General features: G+C 48.0%; 1 protein-coding gene across 11 annotated transcripts in view; it reads right to left on the bottom strand.

The window, feature by feature from the left end:
• Window positions 1-17286, bottom strand: part of LOC147006653 (nidogen-1-like) — a 33096-nt gene extending 15810 nt beyond the window's left edge. For 7 of the 11 annotated variants that reach the window (XM_085868252.1, XM_085868260.1, XM_085868262.1 and 4 more), the window contains exons 1-8: window positions 15869-15910; window positions 13117-13258; window positions 11987-12102; window positions 11456-11642; window positions 8153-8281; window positions 6338-6589; window positions 6040-6249; window positions 2869-3099 (exon numbers count right to left, since the gene is read on the bottom strand). In XM_085868252.1, the coding sequence (XP_085724378.1) occupies window positions 2869-3099; window positions 6040-6249; window positions 6338-6589; window positions 8153-8281; window positions 11456-11642; window positions 11987-12102; window positions 13117-13258; window positions 15869-15895 (1294 nt within the window). In that variant the 5' untranslated portion in view covers window positions 15896-15910. The other 4 variants (XM_085868257.1, XM_085868255.1, XM_085868253.1 and 1 more) reach the window with 4 other exon arrangements.
• Between the last annotated feature and the right edge of the window lie 225 nt (window positions 17287-17511).

Genomic DNA, 17511 nt, shown 5'->3' with positions numbered 1-17511 from the left:
GTCGGCTGATAATCAGGGGATTCCAAGCACTTCCTTATTTATAAATACAAGTACGTGCCCGTAAAAAATAAAAATAAATAAAAAAATTTATAAATAAATATTCAAACCGCGAGCAACAAACAACAACCACACAGGCTGTTTCTTCGCTCTCGTGTGCCCGGACGTGCGTGACCCGGAAGTTCGCATATTATTCGCAGTTACCATTATTCGCAATTTAGTTTTAATACTCAATTATTCAATTAGCGCCACAGTATTTTACCTTTTCGCAATGTCGTGGCAAGGAAAAACAAAAAGAGAAGAGAAGAGAGAGAAAAAAATTTACTTCCTGGTTCGGAGCATACCAGCACTCTGATGTTACCGAAATTTATCACCGTCTAATATGAAAACGATCATAACTTGGGGCATTGTGTTTATCTATAAGTGCGCATAAGAAATCGAGAAATTATTAGAATACACGAAGTCATCACTCTCCGGAAGTCCGTACGTTGTAACCCGTAATGGCGAACGCGGCTGAGCTTCCCTTCCCCATCGGCCACGCCCACGCAACAACATGTCTTGTCATTGGTTTGTTAACTAAATGGCCATAACTTGGGAAGCACTTGTCCGATTAATATCAAACCTTGAAAAGGCACATACTCAGGTCCCCAGCAATATACCTGACAAGTTTCAATTAGATCGGACCAGCAGTTGTCGAGAAACAGCGGTCACAGACACACACAAACACAGACACACACAAACACAGACACACACACAGACAGACACACACACACACACATACACACACACACACACACACACACACACACACAGACACACACAAACACAGACACACACACAGACATTGCTGGAATTATAGATAGATCATTGGTCGGAAATTCTTCCAACACTCCACATGATTGCTCAGAAATGCCTGCGGTGTTGGGGAGGTGTGTAAGTATTTCGATGCTCACATCACACACCTGTGGTTGTGTTGAAGTGATGCACGCTGCTTGGGGGCCCCTCGTATTTGCCGGTGCAGACCTGCACCATCAGGCTGCAGGAGCTGTTCGGGCGCAGGTTTGGCAGAAAGGCTTTCAAGCTCAGGCCACGAATGGAAACGTTATTCATTGAGGGTTTATCTTCAACACTTCGGCACCAATGAAGGCCTGTCCCATTAACCCCTGCTCCACACAGTCCGAAATCTGCAACCAGGGAGCGGGTCCCTCCAAGGCTGAATTAAAATGAATTTTAATTCGATTTTGGGGGCCTCGCGTTTCAAATCTCAGCTGCAGGTGAAGACCCTATGGCTCTCATGTCTTGCCCCTCTCTGCAGCCATTGCTGGCCTTGAGCCTCTCACTGCAGAGTCCTTTCCGTATTGCCAGGAGTGGCCAGCTGCTCGAGAATCAATGTCCCAACATTTCCAAAACAAAAACATACAAAACACAAACCGAGTTCAGACTTTGTTCGATGGCCTATCTCTTTCCAAGTTCTCAACTCAATTTCTTCCTTCTCACCCCACTCCCTTCCCCTTGGCGACTGGCACACACCCGGTGCTCCGAGGGTCAATGACTCTGGGCATGGAGTCGACCCTCACTCTGCCTCGAATACCATGGGATGCGGCACGACCTTAAACAACCCCAGCTTGCACACCTCGACGGACATAGCCTCGTTCACCAGCATAGTTGGGTACCACTCACCAGTGGTCCAACCTTGCTCACCGGCGTCGGGATGGCCGCCGCCTCACCGCTCTTTTTTGGCTGCAATTCCATCTTTGGAATTGTTGTATTTGTCTGCTGCATCGCCCTCCTTCGTGCTGTTGCCATGAAGCCACTCCATCCCTCTCTCCACCCTCAGGGAGCATCCACATTCTAACTCCCTCCTCTCTTTGGTCACTTTCTGTCTGGCCCCAGTTCTAATGTCTTCAACTCTGTGCCGAGTCAGGTAGTTGATCGTCGATGCTGCTCTATCGGATTTGTAAAGCAGGGTAGTTTCCGTCCGACTGGCCAATGTTGTAAATTTAAATTGGTCTCTGAATCTTTTCTCCTTCCCTTTCATTTTCCAAGTTTCATGCATGACATGCATTTTACAAAAGAGATCGATTTCCTTCTCCGATAAGCTCCAGATTTCCTTTAAAATAATAATAATAATGGCGCTTCCTGTTGGGTCAAAATTACATCACATTCAACTGGATCCCCACTCGACGCGCTGCTCCGGCGCGTGCTCCCATACCCGACCTAACAATTAGCTCTATTTGAAAAGGTGAAACTCCAGGATGTCTGTCATTAATACTTTTCGAGATATTGCCCACTTTCTGGATTGTGACATCACTGGGGGGCCATCTTGTGTTTCAGATCAGCTTCTTTTCATAAAACGTTCCCACAGGTCGTTGATCACATATTTTAAGTTTCGCATTGATCGGTGAAGGCATCAAGTGGTTTCTTTTAAGTTTTCCTTTGATACGATATAATTAAATTTCCCACGTGTATGGAAAGTTTCGTATCGATCAGTAAAGCGGTTTCAGAGGGGATTTTAAAAGTTTTTTTTTTTTAAATCCAATATAGCTGCCATACCGTGTGACTGATGATGTGATTGTTCACAAATCATGTTTCCCAACAGGATCACAGATCATGTTTCCCATGGGAAGTCGATCAGACATTTTAAGTTTGGCACCGATTGGAGAAGCGGTTTTCCTGTTATGCAAAATGGCGACCAAAGTATATCGAGATTCAACAAGATCGGAGTCTCGGCAATAAAACATCACATGTATTTTATCTGTGACGTCACGTACTCCCATCCTGCCTGCAAAACACAAAGGCTGAACCAGAAGTACGACAAACAAAAGAAACAACACGCCCCAAAGAGCAGCGGCAGACATGACTCTGTGTCACCTGTGACGGAGCTCATCGTGTTTGTGGAGGCAAAGCGCAGAATATTTTCACCGACGTCGTACAGCACGTCGATCTTGTCGACGGAGAGGCGCTGTGCGGCCATGCTGTGGAACCCCGCATCATGTGGGCATCCTCTCCAAGTGATTTCCTGCCTCCACTGTTGTTGGAATGTCTCGTGCCGACCGTGTCCAAAATCCACAGCGTACTCGTGAGTTGAGCTGGACGTGACGGCTGCGAGTGGAAGAGCAAAGGGAGGGATTGAGAAGTGAGGATCAGGAAGTGAGGACAAAAGATGAAACACGCAAGCCATGTTCGGGTGATTGCTTTATTTACTTTAGTGGATTTGTTTGTTCTCTAATTATTATTGGAGCAGAATCATCGAAGTTTTCACATCAACAATAAGGTATTTAAATTTACTACAATGTCAATTGTACCGTCTGAGGCTCTTTCGGGTGAACTTAATTCGGCCGAGGATTGTCACCTTAGTTGAGCCCATATCTCTGGCTATTGTGGGAGAGCAACCTCAACGTAGTATCTGCTGTTGGCACAGGCCGGGTGGCAGGGACTCCAATCTTCCATTTCACAAAAGGAACTAGAACAGCACTCGGGAGAGCGCATGCCTCTGCCAGGCCTAACACTTTACCTTTTGTGTCCCTCTGATAGGCCGGATCCACTCACCTGAACCAAAATCAAATCGGCTTGGTCTTGTCATCTTACCAACTCATCCACCAAATTTCGTCTGAATCTGTCGCCAACTTTTTGAGATATCCTGTTCACAAACAAACAAACAAACAAACAGACAAACAGGGGTGCAATCATCACCTTCATCACCACCTTCGGTGGTGGAGGTAATGAAGCACGATCTCCACACCACCTGCTGTTGATTCCACCTGGGAATCATTTCCTCCAAGTCTACTTTCTCTCATCCACCGGTTTATCCCATCTAATCTGCCACTTTCTTCTCCATCCTCTGGAGTCCAGACCCTGGTACGTTGATCCGTGTGGGGGGAGACGGTTGAAGTCAAGTCGTTCGTTTTCTCAGCTTTAAAGTTCAAGTTTATTTTATTTTTTGTTTGCTTGTTTTTTGAGGAGGGTTGAAGGCCTGTAATGAAGCTGCCACTAACACAAACATGGACACATTGACAACACAAACACTTAACACAGCCACTGAGCTTGGGGGGAAGGGATACTCTGGGTCCCAGCGACATCACAACAATGGCACCGCCTTTCTCACCACCACCATCAATGGGGCATTTCCTCCTCCCCGTGGATGCCATCCGATGTGAATTGTCCGTGCTCCATCCATTTAAATGCTGAGCATCAAGCAAGGAAGCATCATGTGCCATTTTTAATGTCTTTGGTATGACTCGGCGGCAGATTGAACCGCCCACCTCCCAGGCTTGGAGCGGATGCTCGAGCGGTCTAACCATGACACCACCGAGTTCAAGAATTCGTGAAACTTGCGAGGTAAACGGGTGGGATCCGTGCGGCCCGCCAAGAGGAGTCAGCTGTGGTATCGGTCGCCCCTCATCGGTCCAACTCGGCGATCCCGGTCAATGATCCCGGTCAATGCACGGGCGGGCCTCGCTCCGCAGCGGACGAAGATGCCGGCCAGGTGCATTTCGTCTGCATGTGATGAGCCGAAACCGGTTCCGGAGGCAGGCAGGAGTACCTGGGGGGTTTTTTGGGATATAGTCAAGGCTCGTGGAAGAACTCGTGCTGGTCCACTGAACAGAGCAGGACGCCACGGGACAGAAGGAACAGCAGAGAGAGAGAGAGAGAGAGAGAGAGAGAGAGAGAGAGAGAGAGAGAGAGAGAGAGAGAGAGAGAGAGAGAGAGAGAGAGAGAGGGGGAAACAGCAACGGCAGAGTTGAAGGCCAAGACTGAGGGAGGCGGACAAACACTCGGTGTGGGGAGGAACGGGGGGCAGGAGAGGATGCATGGAGTGGACAATATGGACACAGAAGGAATCTCTCACAAGGGAAAATTGGAAATTTGGAAGGAGGAAGGATTGGGGTGCGGTGGAGGTGTTAACGAGGGTAGAAAAGTTAATGGTTTTGGATTGAGGACGATCTGGGATGGTGGTAAACAGCTGTCTTAAAAACCTGGAGGGAAGAATGACATTGAAGATGATGTGGAAGTTTGTTCAACAGACTGGAGTAAAGAGGAGCAAATGAGTGGAGGTGAGCAATGATCCTGGATAATGTAGTTCCACCAGAAGGGGGTTGATGGGGGCGGCAAAGCACAGAAGGAGCAGAGGGTGCAAGACCAGAACGGAGGCGGTGGAAGACAAAGAGACAATTAACCTGTCTGCAGTGGCGAAGCGATAGGTCCATCGCCTCAGCTTCATCGCAAGATATTCCAATGCTCTTGAAGGCCTTGGTTTCCACGGCGTCAAGCTGAGCAAGATGTGAGGTAGGGGGACCCAGCGGGGAGAGCAGGACTCCATCACGCTGCGGATGAAGGCCTTGGAGGTGGAGAGGAGTTCAGGTGTGCCGAAGAAGGACTTTGTACGACAGAGGATGCCCAGTCGGCGGCTGGCTTTGGAGACGAATTTTGAAATGTGGCTTCGCCATGAAAGTTAACGTCTGATTGTGAGACCCACAATGTGTTTGAATGTGAGATCTTCCTTCTCGCGATTCAAGCAAGTGATGCAAAACAATCCACAGTCACCCCCATCCCCACCAGGAGCCTTTTCTACCGAATCCAACTTGTTGATTATTGCGTTTCCTCCCTCCGCTCTCTCCTCCTTTCCTGTTCGTTCATTGTTTTTCTTGTTCATTCCAAGTGGCCTATCCCATCTCATATCCCATCTCATCTCAGTACATCTCATGTACTGCCCCCAACGCATTGTATTTTTAATCTCCGTCACCACGCTCTCCCATCAGCCTACATTTTGTATCCCAAACCAACACTCCCCTCACCACAACACCATTTTTGTTAACACCATAATCACTGCAAATTGTCTTAACAGACAAAATTATTCGGCCCGACTGGACTGGATGGTCCACCGGCACTTTTTAATTAACATCTTAGTTGTGATGACATCTGAAAATCCCGAAAGGCTGGTATGTTGATGTTGATGAAACAATGCATGACATTCCTATTATGTCCCCCATCCTGATGAGTGCCACTACATGACGACCATCCAATCATCCAGCAATGGCTCACCTTCGGGGTGATGGTGGAAGATCTCCTCGTATCTGTTCATGGACACACTAACACCGTGAGGCAGGATGGGAATCCGCCCTTCCATCGTGGTGATGATGGTGGCAAATCCGTACTTATCTGTAGCTTCTGTTCCCTTAACCAACTGCAAAATGGTGATGCGCTCATTCCCAGGCATAAAGGTGACATCAGCGGACCGTGTGACGTGCCCACCTGTAACGGAGCAGAGATCATGAATCTGGGTGCAGTGTCCGAAAAGGACACACGATCAGAAGCACAAGAAACATGAAACACAGCTCACCTGTCAGGTTGAATCCATTCTCAGTGCCCGGATGCTCCTGCGCAAACATCCAGCCCATGATGTCTGTGATGCCGGACAATGGCAACAACGACCATGCGAGCTCTCCTGAAACATGGGTTAACTTTGTGTGTTGACGTCCGTCCTTCACCGCTATGTCCACGTGCATGTACACACCGGACAATTCCACATGAGCTGTAGCTGAACCAAGGAGAACATGTCCTCTCACTTCGCCTCGAACACGTTGGGGCAGCCCTGTTTCATGGACATGAGTAAATTCCGACTGCAATACAACACTGAGTATCCCAAATATTTAATTGAAGGAGGAATGGCATTTTAAACTCCACTTGAGTTGCACATCATCTCACAGTGGAAGGTCATGGAATCAAAAATCGCAGTCGATACTCACCCAACAATGGATGCTCCTTCAATGTGGGACATTATATCAGGGCAGTCTCTCTGGACATATCTCGAGCTTTTGATACAGCCTGCCATCCTGCCTTGCTCTCTCAACTCACTGCCTACAGCATCCAAGGCCAACTCCAACTCCACACATGGCTTTCCGACTTTCTATACTCTTACAGTCAACGTGTGGCACTCAACGGAATCTCCTCTCGCTACCAAGACTGGAGTGCCCCAAGGCAGTGTTCTGGGCCCAGTCCGATTCCTGATCTTCATCAATGATCTCTCTGACTCTGGAAAATCCCCTTTATCTGTTTGCTGATGACTGCCTCCTCCACCGTGACATCCCTCATCCTCCAGACAGGCAGGTTGCAGCTTCTTTCCTCTCTTCAGACGTTAACGAAACCACAAGCTGGTCAAACACTTGGACACTTGGCTTGTCAAACTATTGATCCTGACAAATATCACGCTCTCATGATCTCTCTCAGAAAGGACCGTCCGGCAAACCATCCCATGTACTTTCTCAACAATCTTCTTGAGGAGGTTCAGTCATTCAAGCTCCTGGGTCTGACCCAGGTCTCCTGTCACCCGTGATCTTTCTTGGGCAAAACACATTTTATCATTGGCCTCCAACGACAACTGCCGACTCGTCATCCTCCGTCGTACAAAATCCAACCTCGGCACACCTCAACTCCTATCCGCCGAAAAGGCCTTCATCCACAGCCTCATGGAGTACTGCTCTCCACTCTGGGCTGGCTCCCCAACATCAGATATTGCTCAGCTTGTCGCCATGGAAACCAAGATCTTCAAGATCAATGGAATCTCCCGTGATGAAGCTGAGCCGATGGGTCAATCACTTCACCATTCCAGACAGGTCGATGGTCTCTCTGTCTCCTACCACCTCGTTTCTGGTCTTACACCCCCTGCTCTTTCTGTGGTTTGTCCCCCCCAGGTTTCTTAAGGGCTCACACGGTCCACCATCAACCCCTTTCTGGTGAAACTACCTAAATCCAGAATCACTTCTCACCTCCACTCATTCATTCCTCTCTGGAATCAACTTCCACATCCTCTTCAATCTCATTCTTCCCTCCAGGTCAAGCCAGCTGTTCCACCACCATCTCAGATCGTCTTTTCGACCAAATACGTCCGGGCAAGGGTATGCAGTCTTTGATTGGTCGTTCCAGTTATTATTATTTTTTTAATGGAATGACCCGAGTATAGGGTCAAGTCAGTCTGTTTGTTTTAAAGTGTGGATGAGTATGTGACACTGCATCATGTGGGTCATTGTAAAACCTTGTGTGTTGAGGGAAGATGAACAAAATCCAGGAGAGAAAGACCATTCTTTGGTGAGCGTGGAGTAACAAAGTGAAAGACACACTGCTCGATTTAAAAATAGGAACGAACAAGATCGGGTACCTTGTGGCAAACAAAAATGGCCGTCACCATAGTAACCATAGTTGCAGTAGCAGCAAGCACCCGTCGGGTTGGACCGACATGCCGCATGTGTCGAGCATGGCCTCCCAAGTCCGGCACATAACTCAGCTTCTGGTTCCACATCGTGTTGGAACAATGTGGGAAATGAACAGTGCAAGTGTTATTCATTTTGGAAGATACATGTGTCAATCAGAAGAGTACAAATCGGGATTGCAAGGTGTGACTATAATGTTTGGGAAAGCAAAACATGGTTCGTAGTTTCCAAAAACACAGCGGCAACCCCAACACGTGAGAGTTAAGTAAGAAAAGAAAAAAAAATTGAGAAAAATAAGAGGAAGAATAATTTGAAAGAGCAGCGTCGGGGAGGATTGTAGATAGAAGGGGAATACATTTGGGAAGAGATAGGAGTAATGGGAGGGAAAGGGGGTGTAAGTCGAGGTGGAGTCCCTGTATACTCGGAGTAATTACAACTTGCAATTTGACGCCATTTTGTATCCATTGAGCAGGGCGTACCGATCCTGTGGCCATTGTACGTAAAGTGCAATGTTTCCGTTTTCTCATCAAATTGTCTTTCTCAGTGCCCAAAATGAAGATTATATTACTTAATGATATTGTTACGGCTGTGGAAATTCGCAGAGTACCATATGGGTCCTTAGATCAGTTATGCCGATAAGTCTGTGTTCAGTTAGATTTCCCCACCGATGTCTCAGGAATTTATTCGTGTGATCAGGGCTGTGATCTTTGAGTTCGCCGTTTTTCTTTTACTGTCGTTATTTTGGACCAACCGCTCACAACCACCACCTCCACGACCAACATCGCTATCAACCGCTTCACAACAACCACCGCCACCACCAACACCTTCTCCACCACCGCCTTCACACAACCACCTTAACCACAACCGCCCAACCACACCACCCTCACGACCACCACAAAATGCCAGCCACACGACCATTACAACAACCACCGTAACCACCACCACGTTGCCACCTCAGCAGGGTTGCAAGAAGCCTGACATTCGTCGGTAGAGAATGGACGACGGCCTCACCCCCCCCCCCCAACAACAAAAAACACGTGCGGATGAGACGTGGGGAGCCAGTTATCACACCCAAAGAGCCGAGCCGATCTCTCCTGGAATCCCCCTCCCCCACCGAGAATGGTGGTTATATGGATGGATATTATATGGAGAATGGAGAATGGCGAGGCGCGGTGGTTATAAAAGGGCACGCGGAACGAGAGTCTGTCTGTGTGGGTCGCGGTCTGTCTGGAGGTCTGGAGGTCGTGGTCGCTCGCTCTCTGTCAGTCGAGTCGGTCTCTCTCTACCTGGCTCTCTCTCACTCGCGGTCGCTCTCTGAGTCGTCGGCTGCGGGTGGTTGTGGAGGCGTGTGAAAAGGAGGAGAGAGCGCAGCGGAGCCAAGGCGCGTGGCCTGCCGAGCCGTGCCTTACCGTGGGTCATGGAGACGGGACGTCGCGGGTCGCCCCAGCGAGGTGAAGGTAGCCAGCCCGGTCTCGCGGAGCCTCTGCGGTCCACATCTCCGTGTCAATAAAGACCCCAAGGGGTCCAGTCTGCCCCTCGTCTGTCCTGGGGTTTTTCTTTACTTTTTAATGAACGTTGTGGCGCCATGTCCGCAAGTAGAACACTGTATAAGTGACTGTACATAATAAATAGACGGTCGTAGCTCTTTGTCTTGCTCGTGTTTTGTCCCCTACCCGCGTTTGCTTTAAATAACTGCATGCGTGTTTTGCATACCTGCATGACTGCATCATTGTATTTGTGTTGTGTGTGAAATAAATGTGCTTGTTCAAATGTTAACCCGTTCGTTGCGTCCTCTTCCCTGAATTGAGCTGCCATCTTGCACGCGGAATATAGTTGGTTTTTAAATAGCCGGTAAAAAGTGATCGGGTCCAACGGGGCTCGCGATAACACCCCACTTGGTTATCCCAAAACGGAGCGAGCTGCATTAAGCGGCTCGTGTCCCAGCGGCCCGTTGAGGTACAATCTCTCGGTAATCGACCCACGCGGATAATTAGGTAAATCGAAGATTTGGCGATCGGACCCTGAAGCGCGGGTAGAGTACGGACAAGGTTGTGGTGTGGTTAAAAACACACCCCTGGCTGGTTTTCGGCGTTGATCCGGAAAGCCGCGACTGGATTGTCCGTTCGGTGGGCGAGACGGCCCGCCATTGGCTAAACGCGGTCGTTCGCACGCCGGCGGGCGACAATCCACAACAATATTTATACGTTCTTTTGGTTCAGGTCTGGATCCAGATCTGGCCTATCAGTGGGGGACAAAACGTATACTGTTCAGCTTGGCGGAGGTGTGCGCTCCACCGAGTGTCGTTCTAGTCCGAGGCTTCCGAAGCAGTTTCTTGGAAAGGGTGACACTCGGTGGTTTGCCATACTTCAAAGCAGTATGTCAAGGCACAAATTAGTAATTCGTTCATTCGGTCAGTGATAGCTCATCTACTCTTCACGAAGGACACCGTTGGATGTTTAAAGTCCACCAACTGATGGCAAACAGGACGCCCAGTTTAACGTCCATTAGAGGGACGGCACACACATTGACGAATCGTCCTGCCTGTGAAACAGCAGGATGACAGTTTATAGCTAGGTCAGGATTCGAACCCAGGCAAAACCAATGTGACTTTGAAGAAATTTTACCAGGATGTTCTTCATGTCATAAATTATCTGCAGATGTTTCCATGATGATCGATGTTTGTTTACGAGTTATACCCAACGACCAACTACAACCTGATTACAGCATTACACGTAAAGATACACGCACGGGAACGACTGCAACGTCGATTTCGATCTCAAACAACAGTATTTTCCATTTTTTTTTATCCTTCTGACAAGTGCAAGGAATCTCGTCATTTTGAAACTCTTCTCTGATCGATTGGTGCATCTCACGGCACAGCATCCAATCATTTAAAAACACGATAAGGAATCATGTGACCATCCAACGAGCCATCAATGGAAACAAAATGGATACAACGATGGATACAAAATGGCGCCGATGATCAGAAATTTTTGGAACGAATCATGCTGCTGCTCCTCGTAGGTCGGAACCCTCAGTCGAGGGGAACAAAATTTCCGCCATGTTTGCATGTGGAATAAATACGGCATCGTTGCTCTTACTTTCAGTCGGCCGATAATCAGGGGATTCCAAGCACTTCCTTATTTACAAATATGATTGGTCGGAAATTCCTCCAACACTCCACATGATTGCTCAGAAATGCCTGCGGTGTTGGGGAGGTGTATAAGTATTTCGATGCTCAGATCACACACCTGTGGTTGTGTTGAAGTGATGCACGCTGCTTGGGGGCCCCTCGTATTTGCCGGTGCTGACCTGCACCGTCAGGCTGCAGGAGCTGTTCGGGCGCAGGTTTGGCAGAAAGGCTTTCAAGCTTCGGCCACGAATGGAAACGTTATTCATTGAGGGTTTATCTTCAACACTCCGGCACCAATATGACAGCTGAACTTGCCAAAAGGGGGACAAGAAACAAAATGTAAAAGAAAAATGATTTAACAACTTTTGGAGGATGTTGTGAAGACAAATAAAAACACAGCCAAGTCAATCCAAGTTGTTGAAATCCAAACAACTTGAAATCCAATTTGTTTGGGGAGACCTGGTGCTTTGATTGATGTACATTTGCAGTTGTGAACACACAGACACACACACACACACACACACACACACACACACACACACACACACACACACACACACACACACACACACACACACACACACTTCTCACACTGCACTTTGAAAAGACAGATACACTCAAAAATATTGATAAAAATCAATGCACTGACCTTGTAACCAATCAAATAGCTCTGCAATGACGACACAGACACAGGTTTCCACGTGACCTCAACCAGAGTGCTGTTTAACACTTTCACCCTGACTTGGTCCGGAGCACGAAGAGACACTGTGGGGAGATTAATCATGTCAGAAGGAAAGTACCACCAGCTGCTTTCAGTTTATTTCCTGGATAAATGAAGGACGTGATGACGTGTTCAAATCTGAAATCAAACTCGGCATTGTTTGAGCGGGGAGGTGCATTAGAAACTAGAGGGGGAGGTGTGATGACATTTGAGGATGTGGGAAGAGGGGGAGGCAGCTTTGATAAGGGGGAGACTTGAAGGAGATAGGTGTGAAGGTAGTTTTTGAGAAAGGTGAGTGGGGTGGAAGAGAGTGGTTTACTTTGAAGAGGGAGGAGGTGGCTGATTTGAGAGGGAGGGGAGACGATGAGAGCAGGCACGGCCATGGGGGAGGAGGGAGAAGGGAGGGGTGAGGAGAGGGGAAGGATGAGACTGGGTGGTGTTATCCTGAAGATGGGAGCGGGTGGGGGACGAAGAAGATTTGTGGGAGTGGGAAGAGATGGAGTTGTGATTGGAGGAAAGAAAGGGTCCGGAGAAGTCTGGAAAGGTTCTGCTTGTCGGATCTCATGATGGGACGACGATGATGACTGGTGTTTGAACCACCAATCGAGATCACGTGACACATAGATTTCAGTTTGTTTGTACAATTTGACTTGTGATTGAGTTTTAGTTGAAGGCTTTTCCGCAATTATTGATGGTGGCACCAGCATTTTGGAATTCCTGCTCTAACATCTGACTCCAGTAACTATTTGGGCTTGGCAGTACCTCTGTAATTTCAGCAGTAATTTGTGTCCCAACTACAGTCGACACGTAAAAGTAGACAGGTCCCACTTTCACCTGCCTCTCCTCACCTGGTGCCGGAACACCTTCACGTGTTCTCATCCACCTGTTTCCCATTTTTCCACATTTTTCTATCTGTTGATTAATTTGCCTCCCGTTCTTCAGCTCTTCCAATAGCCTCGACACCTGTGTGAGCGAGTTCTACAGGTAGACCCAGACACAAAGCTGAATAAGCAGCAGAAGATGCTCGATTGGGCTGGGAAATTGGAAGGGATACTCACAGTCGGGCGGAATGTACGAGTGAATCAGCATGTACATGACAAGCACCAACACGACGAGGTTGAGAGACTTGCGGAAACGACGAAGAAACACTCTTTGGAAAACCATTTTCACTGCGATGCCAGAGGCCTGATGTTCACAAACCTGCAAGGAGTGCAAAACATTTACAAACTGGAGGGGAGCACTCGGTAGAGCGCAAAACTCCGCCGCCAATACTGCTGGGTCACTTCAGTGAACCTGATATCCTATTCATTGTAGGTCAAAACGGATCAGACTCTACTGAACCACGATTAAATAAACTAAACTAGATCGATGCGCATGTGGAAATGCCAAAAAAATAAAATCGAAATTTTTTTGAAAAAAAAGTTGCAAAATTTCTGGGTTTTTTTCTCTAACAAATTTTTTTTGGGGGGAGGGGTGGAAATCACTTAAAACATGTAGAAATGTCAAAAAAAAATTCAAATATTTTTCAAATAAAATCGAAATTTTTTTTGAAAAAAAGTTGCAAAATTTTGTTTTTTTTTCTCCAACAAATTTATTTATTTTTGGTTGGAAATCACTTAAAACATGTGGAAATGCAAAAACAAAAATTCAAATATTTTTTCAAAATGGCCGCCATAGCGGCCATATTGGACTTTGGACCAAATCCAAAATCTAATGGCATGATCCTTGGACCAGACCTAATCCCCCACCAAGTTTCGTCGAAATCCGTCCAGGAGTTTTTTCCGTAATACTGTTCACAAACAAACAAACAAACAAACAGACAGGGGTGAAAACAGTAACCTCCGTCCATCTTCGATGGCGGAGGTTAACTGTAAGGGCACTCGGGAGAGCGCACACCTCCACCTGTCCACCATGTGATGCCTGATCCATGAGAACATTGAAACATCAGACCATCCATCACCGGATCGTTTTTGGCCCAATCTCTCAATGGTGAAGAATCAGCTTTTGTAAATTAAATAATTCCCACATCCAGATCAGGATCCGGATCTTCACCAAAATCGAATCGGTTCGTTCTCGTCACACACCAAACCTGTCCACAAAATTTCATCCGGATCCGCGCACAACTATTTGAGATATCCTGTACACAGACGGACGGACGGACGGACGGACGGACGGACAGACAGAAAGAGGTGAAAATATCACCTCATTCACCTTCGGTGGTGGAGGAGGTAAATAAACAAACACCAACGGACCAAAATGTAGTCCCCTCTACTCTGGGAAGGGTGACATCACAACCAAAAAGGAGTCTTTAACCTGATGTTTTACCCTTCATGGTCCGTTTCGTTCTTTGTTGACCACGTGTTCGGCACGTGACGTTCTCATGGACCCTCGGTTTTCATTACCAAGAGGTCACCGCAGAGTTTACAGGGAACTTCAACACACAAGGCCATTATAGGCCCAATCGAGGCCTGCACTAGGATTGCAAACGTTTGGAAAACAAACAATCGCACCGTGTGTCACCGTGTGTCACCGTGTGTTACCGTGTTTCACCGTGTTTCACCGTGTGTCACCGTGTGTTACCGTGTGTTACCGTGTTTCACCGTGTTTCACCGTGTGTTACCGTGTGTCACCGTGTTTCACCGTGTGTTACCGTGTGTTACCGTGTGTTACCGTGTGTCACCGTGTGTTACCGTGTGTTACCGTGTGTCACCGTGTTTCACCGTGTTTCACCGTGTGTCACCGTGTGTTACCGTGTGTCACCGTGTTTCACCGTGTGTTACCGTGTGTTACCGTGTTTCACCGTGTCACCGTGTTTCACCGTGTGTTACCGTGTGTCACCGTGTTTCACCGTGTGTCACCGTGTGTTACCGTGTTTCACCGTGTGTCACCGTGTGTTACCGTGTGTCACCGTGTTTCACCGTGTGTCACCGTGTGTTACCGTGTGTCACCGTGTTTCACCGTGTGTCACCGTGTGTTACCGTGTGTCACCGTGTTTCACCGTGTGTCACCGTGTTTCACCGTGTGTCACCGTGTGTCACCGTGTTTCACCGTGTGTTACCGTGTTTCACCGTGTCACCGTGTTTCACCGTGTGTCACCGTGTTTCACCGTGTTTCACCGTGTGTTACCGTGTTTCACCGTGTGTCACCGTGTGTTACCGTGTGTTACCGTGTGTCACCGTGTGTCACCGTGTTTCACCGTGTGTTACCGTGTGTCACCGTGTGTCACCGTGTGTCACCGTGTTTCACCGTGTTTCACCGTGTGTCACCGTGTGTCACCGTGTGTCACCGTGTTTCACCGTGTGTCACCGTGTTTCACCGTGTGTCACCGTGTTTCACCGTGTGTCACCGTGTTTCACCGTGTTTCACCGTGTGTTACCGTGTGTCACCGTGTTTCACCGTGTTTCACCGTGTGTTACCGTGTGTTACCGTGTTTCACCGTGTCACCGTGTTTCACCGTGTGTCACCGTGTGTCACCGTGTTTCACCGTGTGTCACCGTGTGTCACCGTGTGTTACCGTGTGTCACCGTGTTTCACCGTGTGTCACCGTGTGTTACCGTGTGTCACCGTGTTTCACCGTGTGTCACCGTGTGTCACCGTGTTTCACCGTGTGTTACCGTGTCACCGTGTCACCGTGTGTCACCGTGTTTCACCGTGTTTCACCGTGTGTCACCGTGTGTCACCGTGTGTTACCGTGTTTCACCGTGTGTTACCGTGTTTCACCGTGTTTCACCGTGTGTCACCGTGTGTCACCGTGTGTTACCGTGTGTTACCGTGTTTCACCGTGTGTTACCGTGTGTCACCGTGTGTCACCGTGTGGGCCCGAAGGAAGCGGAACATCTCGGCATTGTTCAACAGAGACGGAAGGAAGGACGGACATTCCAAACACTGAAACGGCTTCACCGCTTAAACTGTAGTCACGTGGTGTGGGGGGACTGGTGGTCACTTACTCAACAGGCGGAGTGATCTCACCGTGTTGATGCAAAAACTAAATTTAAAAAATCGGTTTTATTGATAATCTGGTGATGACTGGTAGTTTCATATCAAAGAACAACAACACAAAAAAACCTAAACAACAAACTAGAAACGAATGAAACCGAGAACTGTGAGAAAGGTTCTTTTTATTCTTCTTTTTCATTTTGCACAGTCGGACAGAGGGAGGAAGGAAGGAAGGAAGGGAGGAAGTACATACCAAATATTGAAGCAAAAGTGAATAATGCTGAGCATCAACCGAGGTGGAGGGCCGCACGGTGGTGAAAAAACTCCCAGACTCATTCACAGCTTTTATAATCTGACTCTAATGGATCAAACCACAACACCAGCGTCATCGAATGGGTCAAATCACTACACCAGCGTAATCAGATGGGTCAAACCATTACACCAACGTCATTGGATGGGTCAAACCATTACACCCACATCATCGAATAGGTCAAACCATTACACCCACGTCATTGGATGGGTCAAACCATTACACCCACGTCATCGGATGGGTCAAACCATTACACCCACGTCATCGGATGGGTCAAACCATTACACCCACGTCATCGGATGGGTCAAACCATTACACCCACGTCATCGGATGGGTCAAACCATTACACCCACGTCATCGGATGGGTCAAACCATTACACCCACGTCATCGGATGGGTCAAACCATTACACCCACGTCATCGGATGGGTCAAACCATTACACCCACGTCATCGGATGGGTCAAACCATTACACCCACGTCATCGGATGGGTCAAACCATTACACCCACGTCATCGGATGGGTCAAACCATTACACCAACGTCATTGGATGGGTCAAACAATTACACCGACGTCATCGGATGGGTCAAACCATTACACCCACGTCATAGGATTGGTGAAACCATTACACCAGCGTCATCGGATGGGTCAAACCATTACACCGACGTCATTGGATGGGTCAAACCATTACACCGACGTCATTCGATGGGTCAAACCATTACACCAGCGTCATCAAATAGGTCAAACCATTACACCCACGTAATCGGATGTGTCAAACCATTACACCGAATGTACCTGTGTGAGTGAGTTCTACAGGTAGACCCAGACACAAAGCTGAATAAGCAGCAGAAGATGCTCGATTGGGCAAGGGAATTGGAAGGGATACTCACAGTCGGGCGGAATGTACAAGTGAATCAGCATGTACGTGACAAGCACCAACACGACGAGGTTGAGAGACACTGATGACAGCGTCATCGGATGGGTCAAACCATTACACCAGCGTCATCGGATGGGTCAAATCATTACACGAGCGTCATCGACTGGGTGAAACAATAACACAAGCGTCATTGGATGGGTCAAACCATTACACGAGCGTCATCGACTGGGTGAAACAATAACACAAGCGTCATTGGATGGGTCAAATCATTACACGAGCGTCATCGACTGGGTGAAACAATAACACAAGCGTCATCGGATGGGTCAAATCATT

Source organism: Eptatretus burgeri, unplaced genomic scaffold (genome assembly GCF_056783735.1).
Source record: "Eptatretus burgeri isolate ZD-2024b unplaced genomic scaffold, Ebu_testis_v1 Ebu_testis_scaffold_3157, whole genome shotgun sequence".
Classification (NCBI taxonomy): Eukaryota; Metazoa; Chordata; class Myxini; order Myxiniformes; family Myxinidae; genus Eptatretus; species Eptatretus burgeri.
Note: the sequence above shows the minus strand (reverse complement) of the source record. Positions and strands in the feature narration are given on the sequence as shown.